General features: G+C 40.7%; 1 protein-coding gene across 3 annotated transcripts in view; it reads left to right on the top strand.

Moving 5' to 3' along the window:
* The window catches only part of PCSK5 (proprotein convertase subtilisin/kexin type 5), a 463,530-nt gene that overhangs the window by 18,860 nt on the left and 420,142 nt on the right, over positions 1-24,528 (top strand). For all 3 annotated transcript variants that reach the window (XM_044920816.1, XM_021689363.1, XM_021689364.2), the window contains exon 2: positions 20,830-20,934. In XM_044920816.1, coding sequence (XP_044776751.1) covers positions 20,830-20,934 — 105 coding nt within the window. The remainder of the gene's footprint in view (positions 1-20,829; positions 20,935-24,528) is intronic.

Consider the following 24,528-nt stretch of genomic DNA (forward strand, 5'->3'; position numbering starts at 1 on the left):
GTTCTGTAGTTCTAATAAGCTCTTGTGGTTCTTACCGGCTGCTGCCACTGGCCCGAGGACCACACTTTGAGCGAGGCTGCAGGTCTTTGTGGGCCAAGCAAAGTAAGCAGATTTTCTCTGAGGGGATAGGAAGGCCATCGGACAGTTTCTGGCAGAGCTGTGACCTGTTCTCTACTACGTGATAAGAGAAGGAAATGTTTACATACGTACCATGCTAGGAGATGGAGACATCATGCAGCCCAATGTGGAGGAGAATGCTGTCTGAATTTAGCTTGCCATAGCTTCAATCATCTGAATGTCCTTCCCTCTCCAGGGCTATGTCCTTACACTCTGTTGGTAAGTAAGCAAGAGATCTATCTCTGGACACCTCTTACCCTATCCCACTCCCATCCCAGATCTGTTCTAGAACAAACTGGCTCCGTTTCCTTACAGTCACCCAAATCCTGATTACTGGAGCCGTTCTTACTTGGCCCTTTCTTTTCCTGATCCTCAGCCCTCTTGACTCAGTGGTTCTCATTCCCTGGCTACACATTCTAGTCACCTGGGAGCCTTTACTGATCTTTAACTGGCCTTAGGTGGGGTCTGGGCATCAATATTCTTCAATATGCAGTCAGGGTTGAGAACAACCACTGTGCTCTATTCTTCCTGGGTGCCTGATATGTTGGTAGATTCCCCCAGAGCTCACTCAGAGCTTCTCTTTCCCTGAGGGATCCATTCTCTACCTGCCCCCCCCCCCGCAACTCCGGCCTCAGCCTTCTCTGTTTTCATTTCCATCAGAACATATGAATCATTAGCTCATTTTCACCCCCATTGCATTTTGATGATTCCAGCCTCACTAGTCAGATTTTGCTAAATTTCAATGTATGTGTTCGGAGAGGGGGATGATCTTTGTATAGATACACATATACATAGCTTCCACATAGAGTGTCCATATTTGTGCTTTTTTTGGTGTAATGGGTATCGAGAGGCAATGGGCACATAACAGACCTTTAAGTGAACTCTAGGATCTTACCCAAGGGACAGGATCCCAGGAACATGGGCTGGAAGATCATTTGGCTCCAGGTTTGATATTTACAGAACAACTCCCAATGAGCTTATACATACAGTTTTGTGCTCCGGTTGAATTGAAATACAATGTCCGTTTGAAAACTTCCATCCCTTGTCTCATTACTACACTGTTTATAGTAAGTACACTACGAATGAGTGTGCATTGAACATTCTGAAACTCTCCGATGAATAGCATAGTATTTTTGTATTAAATAAATATGCTACACATTTTAGCATTTCTTTATCTTATAGTACAACAGGAAGCTCAAAATATGGAAATGGCCTGGGATCTGTCTCAGCCTTTGAGAGAGGTCCTTCTGAAACCCTATGGGATTCCTGAGAATGTTTTTTTTTTTTTTTCCTTTGAAATCAGCCAATAGGTATATATGTCTTATTTGAAGGTCCTGCTTGTTTTTTAATGACTTTGTTTTCTAATCAGAGTAGGAAATAGAGAAAAATGAAAGGCTGTGCAAAATATTATCTGTAAATTGTATCACAAATTCGCTGTATCATGATGTACCCGGAATGACTTGTCTGTGCACCATTAACTTGTAACAGATTTAAACTAATTATTAACTCAACCAGATGGGTTTACTTGAGTGTTATCATAAAGGACTTTGTGATGAGAGAGGATGGTAAGGTTCCATAAAATTTATTGCTTGGATCTTGCTGGATCCAGCATTCCACTAAGGCATTGCCTTTGTCCCCACATTACCATATTGTATGTGGTTATTCCTTGTAGTTGGGAAGAAAGTGTGAGGGGGGGACATAGGGGGCGTATTAATCAATGGTAATTTGTTTCTCTTGAAGGAAACGCCACTTCCAACATTCTTTGGCTTGAGAGGGGTCCTAATAATGTCCCCTAAGCTGTGAATGCCCCTTAGTTAGAACCGTTGGGTTGTAGAGTTGTGGGCAATGGTGTCACCTCGCGTCACCTCCCCCCCCCTTTATAAAGATGAAAGAAACTGAGGCCCAAGAAGAAGAGGCATGGATAAAGCACTGGACCAGGTATTCAGTAGACCTGAGTTCTAGCATCTTCAAGCTCCAATTATAAAAGTGACCCCATGAGAGTTCCTTAATAATGTGGAGAAGCTTTTCTAGTCATCTTGATCTTTTGTAGGATGTCTACACATTTCTTTAATGATGATTGCTAATAATGTTTGTATTTTTCAGGGGCTGTGCGTCTTTAGGAGATAGGCATATGGAAAAATTTTGTTAAGGGAGTTTGAATATATAGGTATGTGGTGTATGAACAAATAAGCCGATTTGGGGGGCACTATTCTTTTTCTCTAGTTCTGTGAAAATCTGACTATTCAACCCTTTTTATTAAACTACCTTGAAGGGAAATGTTGGATATTTTTTCCTGCTGTTGATACAGCAAAATGTCAATTTTACCATTGTGGCTGTTGAGTAGGAAGGGAAATGATTGATCTAATGGCTAAAGCACGAACATTTTGGTGGGTCCCTGGAACCAGAGAACCCTTTGCTGAGTAAAGTCAGAAGGCTCATTTGGGGAATGGTACGTGTATTAATCACTTTTGCAAGTAGGAATATGGCCAGGTTATGGGGGTGCTGTTACCCATGCCTGCCAGCTAAACTCCCGAGTTCCTTGGCTGATCCTGACTTCATTATGGGATTTTGTTAAACTGTGCAATGAGGGGTGAGTTGCTGCATCCATCGCATTGAGCATATAAGTTCCTTTTATAGATCTCTGGAAGTTATGCAGTAACAAAAACAACAGAATAGAGACATACCAGCATATCTACTGCAGCCATGGTAAGAATTGAAATTAACACGATACATTTGAAATGGGAGTAAATGCTTGTGGCCTCCCAGACCATTCTCCACCCTGGGTCTTTATCACTTCAGTTTATTGGGGCTTTAAAGCTATTTCACAACTTAGCTACAGAATGTTGGCATGTTTGAACTAAGAGGGAGGAAAACCGTGAAGCCCTGTTCTTCTAAATTGCCTGCATCTGTTTGAACTATACAAATGTAGCAATCAGGCAGGATCCAGTGTTTGGAATATTAAAATAATTCATGGGTTAATTTTCAGTCCCATGGTAGCCTCAGAGAGAAGGTGAATATATATCAAATACACTTTTTCTTCATTTATCCATCTATGAGGTATTTGTCCAGATAAGTGTATGTCTTCAGTTCCTGCAAAAATCTGTAAACATTGCAATGATTCTCTCGGCAAAACATTATATTGGGTTTATCTTTTATGTCAACAGTAAGTACTTAGGAATGATAGAAGAGAGAGAACTTAAAACTCAATCTACTGCACCGAGTACATTTTCTTAAACATCCCTTCTAACTTTCTATTTTATGGATACAAACATTTACTTGGTAGGCATAATGGTTATTTAAACTCTCTTTTTGGGTTTATTTGACATATATTTAAGACCCAGCAGGCTGCTGAGATAAAGGTCAATGGGTGTTTTACGGTAAGAAAAAAAATTAAGGCTTGGCACTTTAGCCAGGCTCAGGAATTGTTGAGATAAAGATATTAATCCTAAAGTTAATCAGGTTGGAGTTGAACCTTTAATGAAAATTGAAAATATGACTCCCAGCACCAATTATGATATTCTTTAGGCTACTTAGGTTTGGTATAGGATAGTGAAAATGGCACTGAGCGTGGTGTCAGAAAAATCTGGTTTCTGTCTCAAAAGGTTGGGTAAATCCCCGAAGTTAGCTGGGCCTCAGTTTTATTATTTGGAAAATCAGGACAGTAATTCTTATTTCACAGTATTCAGTCACTCACTCATTCATTTTATAAGTGCTTATTGGGCCCACTGTGTGCCGAGCACTATGATGGGTGTGGGCAATATTGCGATATTTTAAAAGTTAGTGAAGAAATAAACAACTTGACCAGAGAGAGAGTAACTGGGAAAGTCACTTAGTAGGGAGCTCAGAGAAGACTTTTTCTGATGAAGTGATGTTGGAGCTAAGATCTAAAAGAAAAGGATTAGGCAATAGGAGATTGGAAAAAAGGGAATCCCAGGCAGATGGGATAGCAAGTGCAAATATCCTGAGGCTAGGTAGAAGGCCAGTGAATGAGGAAGAGGTGTTAGGAAATGGTGCTAGAAAGGTAGACAGGAGGCAGATCTGATAGCTCCTCATGGGCCAAACAAAGACATTTTTGATTTTACTATGAAGTAACTGGCCAGTTTTACCAAGAGGTATGATATTATCTTAATTACTCATATTAAACGATGTATGGAGAAGCACTTCAGAGATGGAAACAGCATGTGAATATACGCAATTAATTGTTACCTGGCATGGAACAAGACAAAAACACGTGGCCCAATGAGTTATTATTTATCCTGTTTATAAGGTTGTAAAATTCTTAAAGTGGGCAGTGGGGCTAAAACACACAGATAATCCAAAACACCGGCATTCTTTTTACATGTTTTGGGGCCAAGTATGTGTGTGGAGGTGAGAGGCAGTAGACCTACCCTGGTAGTATTTTGCTTAAGCCAGTGTTCAAATTTTGTTGCCTGTGACCCATGCATCTACTGAAGAACTGGATGTTCTCAACTGAGAACGAACATGGTGTGAAATATTTTGCCCTGAGGTGATTGAAAGGCTAGATGGCCCGTGTATGCAAAATTGTGAATTTGTAGCTTTTGAATATCATGGACAGATAGCGTGAATAAAGCACTGAGTCACAGATTTTTATTTACTTTCAAACCACTTATTTTAAGTGTGAGGTTAACAGCACTTAGGAGCCCCTGAGCCATTTATGTGTCCTCATCTTTGTTTCAGAATTGCCAGCCATATTTTTAGAGTTTCTAGTCGTAGTTCATTTAGCACAATCAGTCATATTTTGTTGTGACTGAGGTTGCCATGTTAGTGGAAAGCAGTACTTTACTAAGAAATGTCGAAATACTTCATTCCTTTGATATAAAGCTTTGTATCTTCTGAGTGATTCTCAGGGTTGCTGTTTGCATTGTGTAATTCCAAGTACTGAAACAGTTGCCATAGCTTTAGGGAAGCTTCTCAATTGAGGAAAGTCAATTTGATAATGTATTTTCACCCAAGCAACTTCTTAACTTTTTGCTTTTTCATTTGCATCACCTTTCCAGTAAACTCACTTTGATGACTGAGCTTTTCCTTACGGATTTTAAAGAAAAATTGGATCAGGTTCATTGAGATATCACTCGCGTACAGTAAAATTCACATACGGCCCTATAAGTTCTGACAAATGCATGTAGTCATGTAACCTTCTTCATAATAGAGAACAATTTTGTCACCTCAGAAGACTTTTGTCGTACTTCTTTGTAATCAGCCTCTTGCTGTTACCCCCAACTCCTGGCAGCTGCTAATGTATTTTCTGGTCTGTATTGCCTTTTCTAGAATGTCATATAAATAGAATAATACAGTATGCAACCTTTTGAGCCTGGCTTCTTTCCCTTGCTATAATGCGTTTGAGATTCATCCCTGATTAATTAATCAGTAGGTTGGTCCTTTTTATTGATGAAAAATACTCTGTTGTATGGATGTACAAGTTTGTTTATTCCTCCTCCAGTTGTAAGACATTGAGTCATTCCTAGTTGTCGGTGATTATGACTAAAGCCACTACAAATATTCATGTACAAGTTTTTGTGTAAACATAAGTTTTTGTTTTCCTTGGGGACAATATTTAGGAGTGGGATTTCTGGGTCATCTAGTAAGTGAATGTTTAGTCTTTCAAGAAGTTGCCAAACTGTTTTTCAAGGATTCCCAGCAACCATGTATGAGCCTTCCATTTACTCACATCCTCACTATCACTTGGTATTGGCATTTTTTCTCGTTTTCTCTATTTTAATAGATGTTTACCTGTGGCATCTTTAATTCATACAACTGGCCAGTACCTGCCCAGAGTGGCAGAGCTTCATGAACTATAAAAGTAGGACCCAACCTCCCATCTGCCTAGATGCAGGACTTCCCATCTGGCTGGAAACCTCACCTACTTTTCCTCTGCCATTATGTTGTATCTTGTGGTCATTTATCGCCTGTTCTGGGTCCAGTTTGGGGGGGCACTACCCTGCAAGGGCTACCTCTGTTAATCCCCAGGAAGGACCAAGATGGGGACAAATGTACAAAGCATCTGTGAACAGCCATTACAAAGATATGGGGGAGCTTATCCTCCTAATAATTTTTTTTAGTAACTGGAAGTTTGTATCTCTTCATCCCCCTTATCTATGTCACACATCCCCCACCTATATCCCCTCTGGCCACTGCCGATTTGTTCTCTGTATTTAAGAGTTCGTTTGTTTGCTTTTTAGATTCCACATATAAGTGAAATCATATGGTATGTATCTTTCTCTGTCTCTCTTATTTCACTTTGCATAATACCCTCTAGTTCCATCCATGTTGTAGCAGGATCTTATTCTTTCTTATGGCACATCTTTATCCATTCATCCATCAGTTGGGTTGCTTCCGTATCTTGGCTATTTTAAATAAGGATGCAGTGAACATGGGGATGCATCTGTCTTTTCAAGATAGTTTCTTTGTGTCCTTCAGATAAATACTCAGAAGTGGAATTGCTGGATCATATGGTGGTACAATTTTTAATTTTTTGAGGAAGCTCCATACTATTTTCCATGGTGATTGCACCAATTTACATTCCCACCAAGAGTGCACAAAGTTTCCCTTTTCTCCATATCCCCGCTAACACTTGTTATTTTTTGTGTCTTTGATTCTGACTGGTGCGAGGTGATCTCTCATGGTGGTTTTGATTTGCATTTCCTTGATGATGAGTGATGATGAACATCTTTCCATGTGTCTTTTGGCCATCTGTATGTCTTCTTTGGAAAGAATGTCTATTCAGGTCCTCTACCCATTTTTTTATTGGATTGTTTGGTTTTGGTTTTTTTTTTGGTGTTGAGTTGTATAAGTCCTTTATTTATTTTGGCTGTTAGCCCCTTATCAGATCTATCTTTTGCAAATTCAGTAGGTTGCTTTTTTGTTTTGTTGAGGGTTTCCTTCACTGTGCAAAAGCTTTTTATTTTGATGTAATCCCGATAGTTTATTTTTGTTTTTGTTTCCTTTGCCTGAGGAGTCTGTATCCAGAAATACGTTGCTAAGGCCGATGTCCAAGAGATAACTGCCTATGATTTCTTTTAGTAGTTTTATGACTTCAGGTCTTTAATCCATTTTGAGTTTATTTTTGTGTATGGTGTAAGAAAGTGGTCCAATTCCATTCTTTTGCAGGTAGCTGTCCAGTTCTCCCAGTACCATTTGTTGAAGAGAGACTGTCTTTTCCCCCTTGTATGTTCTTACCTCCTTTATCATAGATTAATTGACCATATAGTTGTGGGTTTATTTCTGGACTCTCTGTTTTGTTCCATTGATCTGTGTGTCTGTTTTTGAGCTAGCATCATACTGTTTTGATTACTTAGCTTTGTAGTATGTCTTGAAATCTGGGATCGTGACACTTCCTAGTAAGTGTTTTATTTTTTTTTTTTAGTTGAGAATGACAAAGCCATCAACTTTCCTGAATACACTTCGTCTCTATCACACATTTTGAATGCTCACAGCCTTTACACCCAAAATCTTCCCTTTTAAGAGTAAAATATGTCATTTCAAATGCTGTAAAGCTCAAAATAGCCTCTGTTTACCAATATGATAAAATATTCAGATTTCTAAATCTGGTTAAACTAAATTCATTTTTCCAATTTTTTTTGAAGGCGAGGAGGGCTTTGGAATAATTAAAGAAATGAATAAAAGAGCAAAGCATGCCAGTTACACTAGTACTGAAGTCAAATTAGAGATTTTTCTCATTTAAATGTATCTTAATTAATTAGATAGGAATATCTGAATGGAGATTGCCAAACTCAGAGTAAATTGTTTTATTTCTGCAGAATGAGATGGATGGGTTAGAACAGTGGTTCTTCACCTTGGTTTGTATTAGAATCACCTAAATATTGATACCCTGGCCTTAACTCAGATGCTTAAGTTTGAAGCTCTGGGGTGGGTGTGGGGGGGACAAACATGAGTATTTTATTTAGTGCCCATATAATTCTAATGTATGACAGTTGTTGAGAATCATTGAATCTAAAAAGAAGATTTACCATTCCAGGAGTAATTCCAGAAACATTTCCACCTATCAAAATACGTACTCTTCTCTGTTTGTTTCCATATATGTGGAAATGCTTCAAGTTGCTAAGGTGATCAGTAAGGAAAAGAATACAGACCTAAACGCGGGCTATGTGTGCTCCTTCTCCCTCGGCCTCTCTTGGACGATTTCCTTTGTGGGAGTATGATGTGTGTCTTACAAGCAGGTGGAATAGCTTAAATATTAAACAATAACTTCTTTTAGTTTCTCCAGAAATTACTTACAGATGGGTTTTTAAGAACTTTGTAGAAGAATAGCTGATTATAAATAGCAGTAGTGAATGTTCTTATCTGGAGGAATATACAAGGATTATTTTACATGAAGGACAGAATTATTCGTTTTGGACAAAAAGGGACTGAAGAACATAAAAGCCTAATGCCATTTACAGCTCATTCTTGAAGAACTGTTACACATAGCGTTTATGTCGGATGCTGAACCCAATCGTTATCTCTAATATACTAATAGGAAAAATTGAGTTCCTTTGGGGGAAATATTGTGATTGAGTACAGAAGACATGACTTTCAAACTTGCACTTGACACAGTGGGGTTGTCAGCGTCAAGTCAGAAAGTTCTCTGCAGGGACACCTGGGTGGCTCAGTCCATTAAGCATCTGCCTTTGGCTCAGGTCATGATCCCAGGATCCTGGGACCGAGCCCCACATCAGGCCCCCTGCTCATCGGGGAGCCTGCTTCTCCCTCTCCCACTGCTGCTCCCCCTGCTTGTGCTTTCTCTCTCTCTGTCAAATAAATAAATAAAAATCTTTTTTTTAAAAAAGAAAATTCTCTGCATTTTAGTAGAGAGTTTGTTTTGTTTGCTTTATCTGCAGCATCTTTGGATCAGTGCTTGGCATATCATACACATTCAGTAAATACTTAATATCTAGGAAGGCTGTAAAAGTATAGAGTAAAATATAGAAAATGACATTTAATATTCACATTGACACTGACACTTAAGAAATCAAAAATATAGACTGGAGGAGAATCACATTAAAAAGGGTTTCTGAGGACTCTTTAGTTGGCCAAGTTCATTCTGCTACGAACAGGTCAATTTTAAGCTACTTCTTCAATTAGAAGAACATCACCAAGAGAAGTCATGGGGTCACAGACTGCATCCTGGCTCCATCATACCTGGAATTAACATGTGTTCTGTTCTGGGCTCCAAGTTTTCTGGAGAGGTATTATACATGTTGGCTTGTCTAGGGAAAGCAAGACTTGGGAAGACTTGTTGCATGAGAAAAAAAAAAAAAGGAAAAACTGGGATGTTCAGCCAAGAACAGGGAAGACCTAGTAGGGATGTGTTGGCTGGCTGACTCATAGGGGAGGGATTGACTCTTCCGGGTTGGCTCCACAGGCTAGAACCAGGAGTAGTAAGTGGATTTAGGCTAATTATCTGGGAGAAGTTTCTGACAAATGGGCTACCCCAGGAAATGCAGTGCTGTATACCAATCTGAAGAATGGATTCTGCATCCAATGGGGTGAGTCAGATTAAAATCCTGCTAAAGTTTTTTTTCCAATTCTGATATTCTGTGATTTGCTTTGAGGCAAGTCTCATGTCCCATGTGAATAGTGGGGCAAACTGTAGATTTCTCACTTGAAATTGGGAAAGGTTATTGCTTACTCTGTTTTCTCTGTCTTACATTTCCTTGGTGAAATTGTATCTGTTTCTTGCTTGCTTGGGATTTGAAGTAGGATGTTTTTGATGACTCACTTTTAATGTGAACTACAGGGACCTAGATTCTCCCACACCCTGCTGATCAGGTAGCTTTAAAATGAAATAATGAGGCCTCATATTAGTGAGGGCAAGGAGGTGGGTTGGGGGTGGGAATATTTGAGTGTGCCCATTGGATCACATATGGTGAACCAAAACCCTTTGAATGCATTTTAAGCAGAAGTCAAAGTGCTATAGAAAAGCTTAGAGTTTTGGAGTCAGATACTTTCTCATTTGGGCATGTAACTTACCTTTTCTCATGTTTGGACTCCATTTCCTTCTCCCTAAAATTAAAATACTTCTTCCTTTGTTGGAAAGATTGGAGATAATGTAGGAAAACATCAGTAAGTGGTAGCTTTGGTTATTAGTAGTGTTAACTACATGATGGCTTTGAAGAAACAAGCCATTTGCTAGTTCTCTTTTGCTGGGCAAAATCTTGGTTTTCGGGGGTTTTTTTGAGCATTAGACTTGATAATGCTAATACAGAGCTTAGCAGAGTGCTGGGCCAATACTCAACACTGTTATTATATTGGTACAGTTATTTGGAAATTGATCATCGAATACCCAGAGGGTCCTGAAAATAATGAAATATAAATTGGCTCCAAATACGAATAGTCCAGTTTCGTTTCCTTTGCTTCTCACAGATGTCTACTGAGGTACTAGTTCTACCTTCTAGTGGTTTCCGGTTGTTGCTGTAACAAGTAACCACCCACTTAGTGGCTTACAACAACACAAATTTATTATCTTACAGTTCTGGTGTCCGGAAGTCCTAGCCTAAAATGAAGGTGTCCTCAGAGTTGTATTTCTTCTGGAGAGTCTAGAGAAGACTCATTTCCTTGCCTTTTCCAGCCTCCAGAGAAGGATGTGGATGGCCACATTCCCTGGTTTGTGGTTCCTTCTTCCACCTTCAGAACTAGCAGCATAGCATTTTCAAATCTCTCTCTCTCTCTCTTTTCCTCTCTTTATTTCTCCCCACCCCCCACCCTGCATCTCTGGTCTGTGCTTCCACCTCTCTCTCTCTGACCTCAGCTTCCACGATCACATCTTCTCTGATTTTGCTGCCTTCCTCGTATAAGGACCCCTGTGATTACATTGGATCCACCCAGATAATCCAGGATAATGTCCCCATCTCAAACTCCTCAATCACAGCTGCGAAGTCCCTTTTGCTATATCTGGTGATGTAGTCATAGGTTCTGGGAATTGGGATGTGAACATTTCGGGGGGGGGTGTGTGTGTCACTATTCAACCCATCACATGCCCACATATGTCAGAATATTGCTCTGAAATCACACAGATTAGACATCTTTCCTTGAGTACCCTGATTTAAAGAAAAAGTTATCATAGGGCTTTTGCTCTGAATTTACACACTCTGATGCCTTTTCTGAAAACCTCTCCAAAGAGCTCATATGTTGAGTCTGAACTTAGTGGAACTTAGGAAGAAATCAGAAGTATTCTATGAGCGACTGATTGAGACTAAAGTCTAGAAAAGATAGTCTTCATATTATTTTGTAGCATTCCATGGCCCAGTGCAATGGTATCTAAGATGTGTGGGGCCAGATATTACTTGTTTAACGTGAAATGCCCTTTGAACTTACGAAGATATGCCTTAAAGATACTTTCTCACATGGAGACACTAAAGTAAGTTTCTTTTGCATCTGCTCAAAGTAGATAGAACTATCCCTAGAAAACATCCCCTCTCTGTACAGCTCTTAGGGATACAGTCTTCTGGGTAATTGAGATCTCTGAGTAGCTGTGGTTTTATTTATTATTTATTTTTTAAGATTTAATTTATTGTAGCAAGAGAGTGTGCACGAGCAGGAGGGGTAGAGGGGGAAGGAGAGAGAATCTCAAGCAGACTCCACGCTCAGCATGGAGCCCGACTCAGGGCTCCAACCCAGGACCCCAAGAATCATGGCTTAACCAACTGTGCCACCCAGGCGCCCCTCGTTAGCTGTGGTTTTAAATTCATCCTTAGAAACCTTTTATTTTATTTTATTTTTATTTTTTTAAAGATTTTATTTATTTATTTGACACAGAAAGAGACAGCGAGAGAGGGAACACAAGCAGGGGGAGTGGGAGAGGGAGAAGCAGACTCCCCGCTGAGCAGGGAGCCCGATGTGGGGCTTGATCCCAGGACCCCGAGATCATGACCTAAGCCGAAGGCAGACGCTTAACCAACTGAGCCACCTAGGCACCCCGAGAAACCTTTTATTTTAAACATCTCTTAGAGTAGTTAAGAACATATGCTCTGGAGTTAGGCTTCCTGGGATCCACCTGAGCTTCACCCTTTGCTAGCTGTGTGGCCTAAGTCAAATTCTTAAATTTTGTGAGCTTCTGCTTTCTTGCGTGTAACTTGGAAATCATGATACTTACTTCAGTCTGTTGTGTGATGAGAATGCAGTGCAGTAATGCCTGGCACTTAGTCTGTACTCTGTAAATATTAGCTGTTCATCAGATATCTGCATTGACTTGCCTTCTCATTTAATATTTAATGAACTCAACAGCCTTGTTATAAATATCATTTTTGTTCAGTGATTCCAAGAGGTCGTTGACTATGAAGGGACAAGGGAGGGAACTAAGAAACATAAAGGCAGACTTTGGTGAACAAGTGGTTGTTGGTGGTAGATTCTTAATTTTCGGACATGTTTACATGTGGTGACTTTATTCATTCAACATTTAGTAAGCATAAAGCATATGTTACTTTATATGTTAATGTTATGTCCCAGGAAGGGTCATAAAGAAATGAGCAAGAAACTTTGCCAAAGGTCTCCCACAGAGACATGCTCACGATTGTGTTGATTTCCCCCCTGGGCAGGGGTCATTCATTCATTCTGCACGTTTGTTGGGTAAGCCTCGCAGTGTTAAGAGGAGCTAAGATGGGGCACTGTTTCTCCCTCTCACTCTCCTTCTGTGCGTGTGCTCTCTCTCTCTTACTCTCTCTCAAATAATTAAAGTCTTTAAAAAAAAATAAAGAGGAGCTAAGACTAATCCATCAGTGAGTCAAATAAAAATCCCTGCCCTTATGGGGCTAACATTCTAATGGGGGAAGACCAATAATAAATGGGATAAATAAAAATAATATATGTCAAATGGTGAGAAGTGTTACAGGGAAAAATAAATCAGGGAAGGGGGGTATGGTATGCGGGAGGTCATTGAAAGCCTCCCTGAGAAGGGAACATTTGACCAAAGATCTGAAAGCAGAGAGGGTGTGAGTCATAGAGATTTAGAAGAGTATTTCAGGCAGAGGAAAATCAGGTGCAGAGACCCTAAGGTTGAAAGCAGTCATGGCCAATCTCTCTTTGCTTCTATTTTGAATGTTATAGAGTCTGGAACACAGAAGGCAAATTATTATAGTGGTTTTAATATTCTCGGGAAAGCACAGAAGAGGCATCACAGTCAGCATTTAAATGAAGGAGAAGCAGTTTATCCAGGTTGCTGTGTCTGTAAGTGCTAATGGAATTCAGCAATTGGAAGAGGTTGGTCTGCAAGAACAATGGCCTTGGTGACTTGGTTCTTCCCCATCTCACCTGAGGCGGTGGGATGAGGTGTGAGCTGGAAGGTAAATTCCAGCCCCAGGTAACTGGGTTCTTAAGTTTTCCAATCTGTGTCATTCTACAGAACGACAGTAGAGGGGAATTTATAACTTTGCAAGTCACTGTTATTAATGTCTAATTTACATACCTCCAGATGCAGCCATTTTTGTAGAAGGTGGGAGGAGTGTTAACCAATCTCTATACCCCAGGGTGGGCTGGTAAATACTAACAAGTGACTCATCAGGAGGGAGAGAAGCCCTAATTTGTAGTCTTTGCCAATTTTTCTTGATATGTTAATACTTCCGTCGTTGTTGATTTCAAGTCCTCAGTGTGATGTCATTGGACAGGCTGTTGGGAAGATATGAAAATGGATCTCGTAAGCCTATGATGAGCTGGTTCTAGGTCACGGAAGCACTTGTTACCCATGTAATTACCACTATAATAAAGATACTGAATATTCCCAACATTCCAAATTTCTCCAGGTTTTCCAGGTCAATCCCCACTCCACACCCAGATTGTCACTGATGTGTCTTCTGTCATCATAGATTACCTGTCCTAGGATTTCATATCAGTGGAACTACACCATCTGCGTTCTTTTGCGTCAGCATGATGTTTTGAAATTCATCCATGTTGTCGCCTTTATCAGTAGTTTGTTCCTTATTATTGCGGCTCCTTCCACTGTATGGATATACCACAGTTTATTTTTCCATCTACTTGTTGATGGATATTTGCATTGTTTCCAGTGTGGGACTGTTATTAAGAAAGGTGCTGTAAACATTTGTGTATGAGTTTTGTTTCAAAATAGGGTTTCCTTTTTTTTGAGTAAATACCTAGAAATGAAGTGCCTGGGTCATGAAGAGGATGTGTGTTTCATAAGAAATTACCAACGATTTTTTAAAGATGTTGAACCATTTTATACTCCTGCTAGCAATGTGTGAGACCTCCAATTCTCCACCATCTCATCAGAGCTTGGTATTGTCCATCCTTTGAACTGTAACCATTTTGGTGTGTGTACAGTGTTTTTATGATATTAATTTGCATTTGAGCATCTTTTTACATGCTTATTGGCTGTTTGTATATCTTCTTTTGTGAGATGTCTTTTCAAATTTTTGCCCATTTAAAAAAATTTCTGGAGTGGAGATAAATAGCTTTTCAAAAGGGAGTTCAGAATTTGGATAAATGTATAAATTGGACAGGGCAGGAGGGAGAACAAGGCAGACAAGTTTTATTGAGGTGGCCACAGGGCCTTTGACCTTGCTGCTTCATAATCAGGGTGACCAAATTTGATGGGGACTGCCCCAGTTTAAGTATTGAAAAGTTCTGTGTCTCTGGAAACACCTCAGCCCTGGGAAAACCCAACATGGTTCATCACCCTATAGAACTATGTATAAAAAGTTTGCCACCTATATGCCTGGAGTCATTAGACTGGAGGGGATTTTAGTCGCAAGCATTGGTGAGACTGTTGGTAGTGAATGAATTCAGGAAGGCCACACTGCTCCTAATTGGGGTCAAAGCCATTGCAAAACATAAATCTTCTGGCTCCTAACTCTGCTCAGAAGTCAATAGCTCCCTTGTGACATAAGAATTTAGGTACACAGGGAAGGTTCCCTCTTACTAGCAGAAAAACAAAACCAAAAGCAAAAACCCTCCAATAATTGTTTTCTGACAGTGATTGTTTTTAGAAATTATAAACACAATGGTCTCATTTATTTGGCTTAAGTTTTGAATTTCTGATCAAATGCAGTTGTTCCTGGAAGAACCAAGACATTGAGTCTCACCAGTCATTTACACCTTAGTATAAAAGAGTTCATTAAAAAAACTTTTCTAAGAAGAGTTTGGTTTGAGAAAGGGTCATAATAGGAAAATTCTGGGTGCAAGGATGAGAGGCTACCACTAAGGAAGAAAAGGCACAGATGCTTGATAGAATTGGGAGCAAAAGATGAAATTTATTGGCTTAGTGTTGTATAGAGTTGTGTTGCTAGGCAGGGAAGAGTGTTTTGTGCATGACTGTAGAGAAAAGGAGCTTAAGAGGGTCAAGAGGGAAAGAATTACTCTCCTTCCTTTATGTGGGATTAAGGGAAAGGTTGAGCTGTGGCTATTCTCCTACTGATTTTATACTTCGTATATGCCTATGGTTTCTGATTTATTTATAAAACCTCCCTATGTTAGTTACATATTGCTTCTTGTTTTAGCCCTTGTTGGTATTGGGTAACATATAAACACAGTCATCTTTTGTTTTACATTACCCTGGAGGAGCTGGATGGAATGTCTGCTTATAGATAATATTACTGCTTTGTTTTCATACCCTGTCTTTCTTCTGAATAGCTCTCAACATGTTATGACATTTTTCTTCTTAATGTCTATTAAATGCCCTCAGCATGCTCAGTGCTGTTGAAAGACTATGAAAAACACAATTCTCACCAATAAGGGACATGCATATTAATAGACAAGAGACATAAACATGCTTTTAAATATATATATTTAGATATTAAAATGTCTATAACTCTGCAAGGTGACAGATTATTTTGTTTGAATGATGTAGAATGATGGAACTAACTCACGCTACTCCTTAGCTGTTGTAGCAAAAAAGAAAGAAAGAAAAGAATAACGATGTCTCTGCCTACAACCTTCTGAACCATAACCCTGGCAGATTTGGTACTTCAGTAAAAGTGGAATTAAACTATTTTTGCTGAAATTAACCTTGATTGGATAGTCCTGTTATACTCACACCAGAGATTTTGAATCCTCCGTAGGTCTAACGTATGCAATTTTAGCAGCTCGAGGATTCTGATGTTCATAGCAGCCACTCCACAGTCTTTGCTGAGAACCTATTACGTGTTGAGCCATATAGTAGGAGCTGGAAACAAAGTGTAAGCACGACAGATGTGTCTCTGTCTCATCAGAACATACAGGCATGCAGGTGGGGGCGCAGACATTAAACAGATCGTTGTACTGATCGAAGTATAACCACAGGCCTATGTTTTAATGATTCTGTGAGGCAGTGGAACCTCACCTGGCCTGGGGGGTTTGAAGACTTCCTACTTGAGGCGACACATACAGGACAAGGAAGAGGGAAGCCAGGTGGAGAGGGCGGAGGCGGGGAAGAAGCTTGTCCTGCAGGTAAAGGGAACAGCAGGTCTGAGTCAGGGAACTCTTCCAGGCCAGACTCTGAAGGATGGAGAGTCTGTGTGATTTGAAGTGAGCCCGGAGAGCCGGATTCTGCAGGTGCCATGGGTCAGAGGAGGATAATGGTCTTCATTCAATGACTTAGGTAAAGCCTGTAGGGGAGTTCTTGGCATAGCATCGATGTTAATATGATATTATATTATAGTTATAAACTACAGTATTAAGTAATATTCAATGTTAACTATTACTCTTCCTTTTCAGAGCAGAGGGAAGCCCCGACAAATTTTAGGCAGGAGTATGACCAAATTTGCATTTTGTGGCCTTTTTCTGGCTGTGGTGTAGAAAACAGATTTGAGAGAGGAGGCTGGTGCATATGGCTCTGAGAAGACTAGAAGCAAGTGTGTTCATCTAACAGGTGGTCAGAACACAGTGAGTCACCCAGGACCTGGGCCTCACTGGTGCCTAGAACCGTTCATGACTCAGGAGATACCTAACTTGGAGGGTCTCGAAGTTGTGTAAGATTGTGTAAATGTGTAGCTACTTTTTCAGAAGTTTTGAGCTATCCAATTTTAGATTTAGTAGGGAGCCTACTGCAGAATCCACTAGTCGTTCTACTTTGGAAGGCATTCGGTATAGACTATTAAATAGCTTGTAGAATCGTTCGAGAAGGCAAAGCTTTCAGAAATATTCCCCAACGCCACATCACAGCATGGGCCTTCCCAAGAGTTGCTTCTTCGTCCTCAGCAAAAACCTGAGGAATGAGGAAGCTACCCTCTGTTGCCCCCATAGCTCTTTGATAATCTCTTGCCAATTTATCAACAAAACAGGATGTGCAAAACGAATGCGCAGAAAGCTAGCAGCCAGCATTAAGACCTCTACCACCGCAGCCACTAAGCACATGAAGGCCTCTAAGAACCCGGCCCAGGATGCTGTAGTCTGCCTTTGTTTGGCAGAACCTTAATCACATCAGAACCCTGGCTGCAGAGAGTTGAGCTCTTTAGCTCTGCAGTGCAGGAAAGCTCACCGGAAGGATGCTGGAACGAGCCCACCTGTAGGATGCACCATGCAACCTAAGTTCAGATGCTAGCTAGCCATTCAGCAGGGATTTACATTTCCCCCCCTCACCATACTAGCTGTGTACGTGTGGGCACTCCCTGAGCCTCAATAACTTCATTTATCAAAGTGGAGGTAATGATACTTATCTTCCAGGGTTCCTGGGGGAATTAAGTTAAATATGATAACCAGAAGAGCTGTGAGATGCCTGGCACATGGTAGACATTTAGTCAATGAGACATCAGTCAGTCACAGAACACCATTCCCCAACTCTATAGAAGAAACAGTATCCCTGTAAGGAGGAGATAAAGTAGAGCTTCCTGCTAGAGAGATTTCATGGCCTGGAGACAGGTGGCCCTGTAGCAGGTGCACGGACTTTGGGAAGCAGATTTGCCCCCGGAAGAGTATGTGGGATTTGTGTGCACATGCTAGTTCATTTAGTTGTTATTTCTTTCATTTTTAATTAGTTTTTTTAATTTAAAAAATAATACATACACATAAACAATGAAAAGAAAGGCTCTCTTTGTAGTTCAAGTATTCTTCCTGAAATGTCTATGCATATAAGCATATATGTAATACGGATTCTTTCTTTGTTCACCTACAAAAATGGGGTCGTATTTTCTCCCTTCCTCCTCCTCTCTCTTTCTCTCTCCCCTTCCTTCCCCCCTCCCTCCCTTCCTCTCCTTTGAGATAATTTATTTTAGTTCATATAGAACCAAACGCCTACTGATTATAGCTAGTTGTTTGAATGATTCTGCTTTACAAAATTCCTCTAACACCTGTTCTTATACAGAAGTGACTGTATCTGTACAATAAATTTTTAGAAGTGGAAAAGCTGGGTCAAAGGTTAGGTCCAGTTTATAATTTTATTGATATTACCAAATGGCTTTCAAAGCAGTTGTCCCAGGGAATGCTCTTTATCAACGCTGTGTATGCCGCATTTTTGCATACATCCTCCCCAACAGTGTATCATCAGACTTTCTGACTTTGGTCAGTGAAGATGAGGGAAGTTAAGAGGTGATACTAGGGTACACCAAGAGAAATTCTGACCAAGGGATGGAGGTAAGGGATTGCAGGATAGGAGGTGAGAGAAAGTAGGACTGAAATTTAAATTTAGAAGGGAAACCAGTAATCTGACACTCTGTGCCCGGCAAGGACTTGACCAGGCAATGCACCTGTTACTATGTTCAGTCCTTGTAACCACATTCACCCATACACATTTTTATCCCCCATTTGACTCTGACACCCAGTCTCTGTGTCCTTATTTTACAGTTAAGGAACCAAGGCCCAAAATACTTAAGTGATGTATCCAACATCCCAAAGCATGCTAAGTCAGGCCAAGGGTTCTGTTTTCCACCTTCGTACATGCTACATAAGTCCAGGATTTGAGTCTTTACCAAAGAGGCCACAAAGGATCAGAATTATATCTCCAGGGCATATTTCATCCACATTTGAGTTTAATGGCCCAGTTGAATTCAGTTATTTCCTATAATCGGAGAGGTTCCATTATAGTTATGTGGACATGGTCTGAAACTCACGGACCTTTTTCACGCTGGTAATAGGTTCTGTATAAAGTTCTTCCCCAAAGATTTTATGTCCCTTTCCACAAAAACTACTGTGTTTACCCAAGGAGCACTCTTGACAAAAGCTACAGCTTTAAGCTCCTTGGGATTTTAAGATTTTCTTATAAAGGATTACGCAGCCTATTGTGAGTTCTACCCTTAGTCCTCTGGAATCTTAAAATTGTCCTGTAAATCCCTCCTTGAAGCCCTTTTGGACCCTGAGCCTAGCATCTGTGTCCTCTTCCTCATTGTTTGCTGCTGTCTCGGAGTTCCCGATCTTTTCTGTGTACATCTGGGCAATTTCCACTTGAGTTAAAAACGTGTGACTTCCGATTGTCAGATCTAATGATGATTAGAGACATTCATATAGAGTGTAAAGTCCCAGTGAGGGGGGTCACTTTTCAGTGGCACAGTATTTGGGTTGATCATTGTCATTGGAGGTGTGGGATGATGATTGAAAATTGATGGAAAGAAGAGAACTAAAAAAATAAACCTTTTATCTGGAAAATGAAAATGGGCCAATGACTTTTTTTTTTTTTTAATTAAGAAAGCCAACTTTTGAATTGTCCCAATTGGAAAAAATCCTTTTGATGGTCATTGTTTTAGGGAAGAGCCATGGTGTTCTGGAAAAAAAGTCCATTTGATGTATTTGTGAAAAAAAAAAAAAAAAAAAAAAAAAAAGTCCATGTCAAAGAAGGGAATTTGATGGAATTTGGGGGGGGAAAAGAATTTAAAAGTTAAATAACCCAACACCCCACATTATAGGAATGGAAATGGAAACATGTGGGATTTAGCCCAGAAGCCACTTCTGAACAGTGTCAGCCGGAGCGAGAACCAGGCTCTTCTGTCTCCACTTGGTGTATTGTTCAATTTCCATGCATGTGACCCACATCTGATAATCTGCTGAGACAGTATGATTATCTGGGATTTTGTTTGTTTTCCGGAAGTGCCAGTGACATATTTTCAAAGCTATCCTAAACAGACCTAACTGCTTTCAACGCAAGAGAGGGGTGCACAGATGAGAAGATGAGTCTGTTAAAAGAGGTGGCCGTGAAGACAGTGGATTGAACTCCTTTTACACAGGATGCTTAGTTGATAGGTAGGATATGTGATCTTCGCCTCGTTGCAGACACCGCCGTCCCACTTTTACTTTGTGATAAATACATAACTGCCATGTAGTTATACTGCCGACTTAAGTCAGGAAACTAAGTAGTGTTTTCTTTGTGAATGACCAACTGCTCAGGACTTGTTTCAAATTGATGATATAAATAATCTAGCAAGGTCCTTCATTGTACATTTCTCAGAGCAAACAGAATGCAGTGTGTTTTTATAACCAGCTAGCTATTTGATTTTTTTTCTCTTTCCCACATTTAGATATAAATGGATATAGAATTACTTAAAATGCTGCATATAAATTAAACATTAAAAGGGAGATATGGAGAGGCTAAGCTGCCCCATTATAATCTTCAGTTCCACAGTCACTGCCTCAAGGACCCTCCATTTCATGTCACGTGTCCTTCTTTGGAAAAGTGATCACCAAGGTTCAAGTAACATTTAAGCGTAGAGGCAACTGCATAATTTATGGACCTTTTTTTTTGGTTTGGTTTGGTTTTGTGTTCTTATTTTAATGAAACAGGAAAACAGAAGGCTCCCTTTAAGTCCCACTAACTCCCCTTGTGCTTCCCTCCTGTCTTTGCAGATCGGAGCCCTGAAGGACTACTACCACTTCTACCATAGCAGGACGATTAAAAGGTCAGTTCTCTCGAGCAGAGGAACCCACAGTTTCATTTCAATGGAACCAAAGGTAAGAAGAACCAGTTGGGTGGGGACCAAGAGGCGAAAGCTTCTGCATTTTTCATTGGTAATAGCACACTAGGAACTGATGACCAGCGTGAAGGCTCACATTTCGGGAAGCCGTCCTATTATCCTTTGGTGCAGTGTCTTGGCTTCTGCTTTGGACAAAAATAGATGATCACTTGATTTTCACTGAACTACCATTATCATCCCACTGGTACGACAGTCCAGGGGTATCATAAGTATGGGTTCTCATGGAGGAGGAAGGAGTATGTGCAAGGGGAGATACTGATTGATTCAGAGTGTTGAAATGGTAAGAATACCACACCCTCTTACTGATTTGCATGTAGATCTGAGGTTCTAGCCAAATTCCATAGAGGGATCCCTAACAAAATCCTTAGGTCAGGCGTCAGGGCACCATGGATCCTTGCATTTTCATCTGACGTTGACAGAGCCATGCCTTTGGCAGCCTGAGGACTAGATCATGTCTGGGACAGGAGGGATACTGAATACAGAAGGGATAGAAGCTGGCTCCTGGTTTTGAGGTAGGGCTTATCAGGTAATTTTCTTGCACGTTGTCTTTACTCCATGTCCTTTGGGGTTATATAGACAACATCCCCCTGGGAGTACCTAGAAGGAGATATGATACATCCACGTTCTCCCACGCCATTCTGGAGAGGTGGAACAGCTTTGGACTGGGAGATAGGAAGCTGAAGGGTGTTAGGGACAAACCAACCAGTAACTGGCAACTAACAGTCAGGGGGTGAGTTACACACACACATGTCCTTATTAAATTAGAGGGAGGCGTGGACTCTGAGGGGGACCTCCTTGGCCCCCCATATGTGGCAAGTAAAATGGAGAAGACAGCTGTACAGGCCTGCCCCAGTTCCTTTGTGGACTCACTGCTGATTACTTATTGATTAGGAGGGGTTTTTTTTCCACCCCCATTATGTTTTGGATTTGCCATATGAACTCATTTTCACATAAATTGGTGAACAAGTCCCTACAAGTGAGCATGGCAATCTCACCTAGAGATCCCACGAAAATTGTATTCCTCATTAAAGCAAAAAGTCCTTATTTGCATTAATATGCAAATCAGGTTTGCAGTTTGGAGTCCTGCCCTCTGTTATGTGCCATGGTTTGCCTTGTTTAATTTGTTTCTGGAATATTATCACACGGTTGTTCATGATTGTGAAATTGTTATCTTGGTCATTCAAGAAAGCACATTTCTTGTAGGTCCCAACTTTCTATAACCCAATTTTGGATTATAGGAACATCCCCTAAGACTTACACTCCGGTGGCCTGAGGATTGTATTTTTTTTTTTCCCCTTCATTGCTACTCAGAATTGAATGTCTCTGGAAAAGCAATCTGTTGGGATGTTCTTGAATTAGCTAAATTTTTGAAGCAAAGTCACGTTTTTCATCTGCTAAACATTTTTTGGAGCTTTCTTGAACTTTGGTAATTAAAATGATTCCAATTTCATACCTCATGTGTGTAGTCAGTGTGAATTTGAGAAACCAAGTACTGGTTGGTTTGGGAGGTAAGAACAGAATGTAATGAGGCATTGTGTTCATAATGAAGTATTTACTGAATATGGAGTTGCTTCAGTCTTTAATGCCATCTTGGGGAATCTTGGTCTTCATGTCGTCTTCTTTTTTTTTTTTTTAGCTTTATTTATTTATTTGAGAAAGAGAGAGAGAGGGAGAGAGAGAGAGTAGGGGGAGGGACAGAGGCAGAGACCCTTCAAGCAGCCTCCCCGCTGAGCGTGGAGCTTGACGTGGGGCTCGATCCCACAACCCATGAGATCTCGACCTGAGCTGAAACCAAGAGTCAGACATTTAACTGACTGAGCCACTCAGGCACCCCTCCCTGGTCTTCATTCCTTTTCATCTTGGTGCATCAGATAGCTTATGCAGCATCCCACAGAGACCTTGGATGCTGGTGCACATCATACCTGGAATGTATGCCCTTCCTCACCCAGTCCAGAGAGTAGGGCCATTTCAGGACACTTCTAGGGCACATGCTAGTTACCCTTCCTCCTCAATAAAAAGAATCCCCCTTGGGAGAGCCATATCTTACTTTTTATTTGGATGCCTCCTGCCCCTCATTCCCACCCAGCCATTTATACAAGAGGGTCATAATCCTACCGACTTTGCAGCTGGAACACCATGATGGGCGCTGCCCACAGTTTCTTTCAGATACTTCTTACAGTTCATTCATTCATTCATTGGCCATTTCTTGAGCCAGTAGTATATGGCAGGCCTTATGTTTGGCTCTGGGGATTTGGAGACATAGTGGTGCCCGAGGGGAGCTCACTGCAGGCTTCCACGGTGGCTGTCAGGGAAACCCAGAACAATCCAGTGCTTCTCAGGTGTTGGGGATGGGGGGAGCAAATGGGATGGACGTGCACTATATTCCTCCTCCTTCTCTAGTTCTGTCCTCGAAGAGCTCAGGCCCACTTGGGTCATTATTATTATTTTTTAATCTTGAAAACCTTTTTACTTGGGGAAGTCACAGAAATGTTGTGAGGAATCCCTATGTAAGCTTCCCACCTTCCCCAAATGTTAATGTTTATGTTTTACATTTTACCATACCTACTTGATCATATTCTCTCTCTCCTCTCTATACACAAACACACCCACACACACATATATGTATGTGTACAAATCCATATATATAAGTTTTTTTTTTTTTGAAAATTTGGGAGCATATTACATACATGATGCTCCTATGACTTTATGGATTTCACTGTGTATTTACTCAAACCAAGGACATTCTGTTATTATAACTGGAGGTACAGACAGTTAACATTCTGGTAAAAATCTGGATATTAACAATGATTTAATATTATTATCCAATCTACAGATTTCATTCAAGTTTTTCCACTTGTCTCTTTTCGGGGCCAAGAACACATCTAGCTGTCATTTGTCCCATGTCCCCTTTGTAGATTGTGTCATACTTCTTTCCCTTTTCTTCTTTTTTTTCTTTCAACACTAGCACTTTTTTCTTTTTAAAAATTTATTTATTTTAGAGAGAGAAAGCATGTGCACATGTAAGTGGGGGGAGGGGCAGAGAAAGGGGGAGAATCCTCAAGTGGACTCCCCACTGAGCGTGGAGCCCAACACACGGCTCGATCCCAGGACCCAGAGATCATGACCTGAGCCAAAATCAAAAGTCAGATGCTTAACCAACTGAGCTACCCAGGCGCTCCGACAGCTAAAAGTCTTTTTGAAGGTTACAGGCTGGTTATTTTGTAGATTATCTAACATCATGATTAATTCAGGTTTAGCAAAAACACCAGAGGAGTGCTGGGTTCTTAGTGCCTCAGATCAGGAAGTGCGTGATGTTGACTTGGTTTGTTAGTCATGATTTTAACTTTGGTTCCTTGGTGGTGACACACGTAGCATCTGCCAGTCTTCTCTATGTTAAAATGACTAATTCCGGGCGCCTGGGTGGCTCAGTTGGTTAAGCGACTGCCTTCAGCTCAGGTCATGATCCCAGGGTCCTGGGATCGAGCCCCGCATCAGGCTCCCTGCTCGGCCAGAAGCCTGGTTCTCCCTCTCCCACTCCCCCTGCTTGTGTTCCCTCTCATGCTGTCTCTCT

The sequence above is a fragment of the Neomonachus schauinslandi genome, chromosome 13 (genome assembly GCF_002201575.2).
Source record: "Neomonachus schauinslandi chromosome 13, ASM220157v2, whole genome shotgun sequence".
Lineage (NCBI taxonomy): Eukaryota > Metazoa > Chordata > Mammalia > Carnivora > Phocidae > Neomonachus > Neomonachus schauinslandi.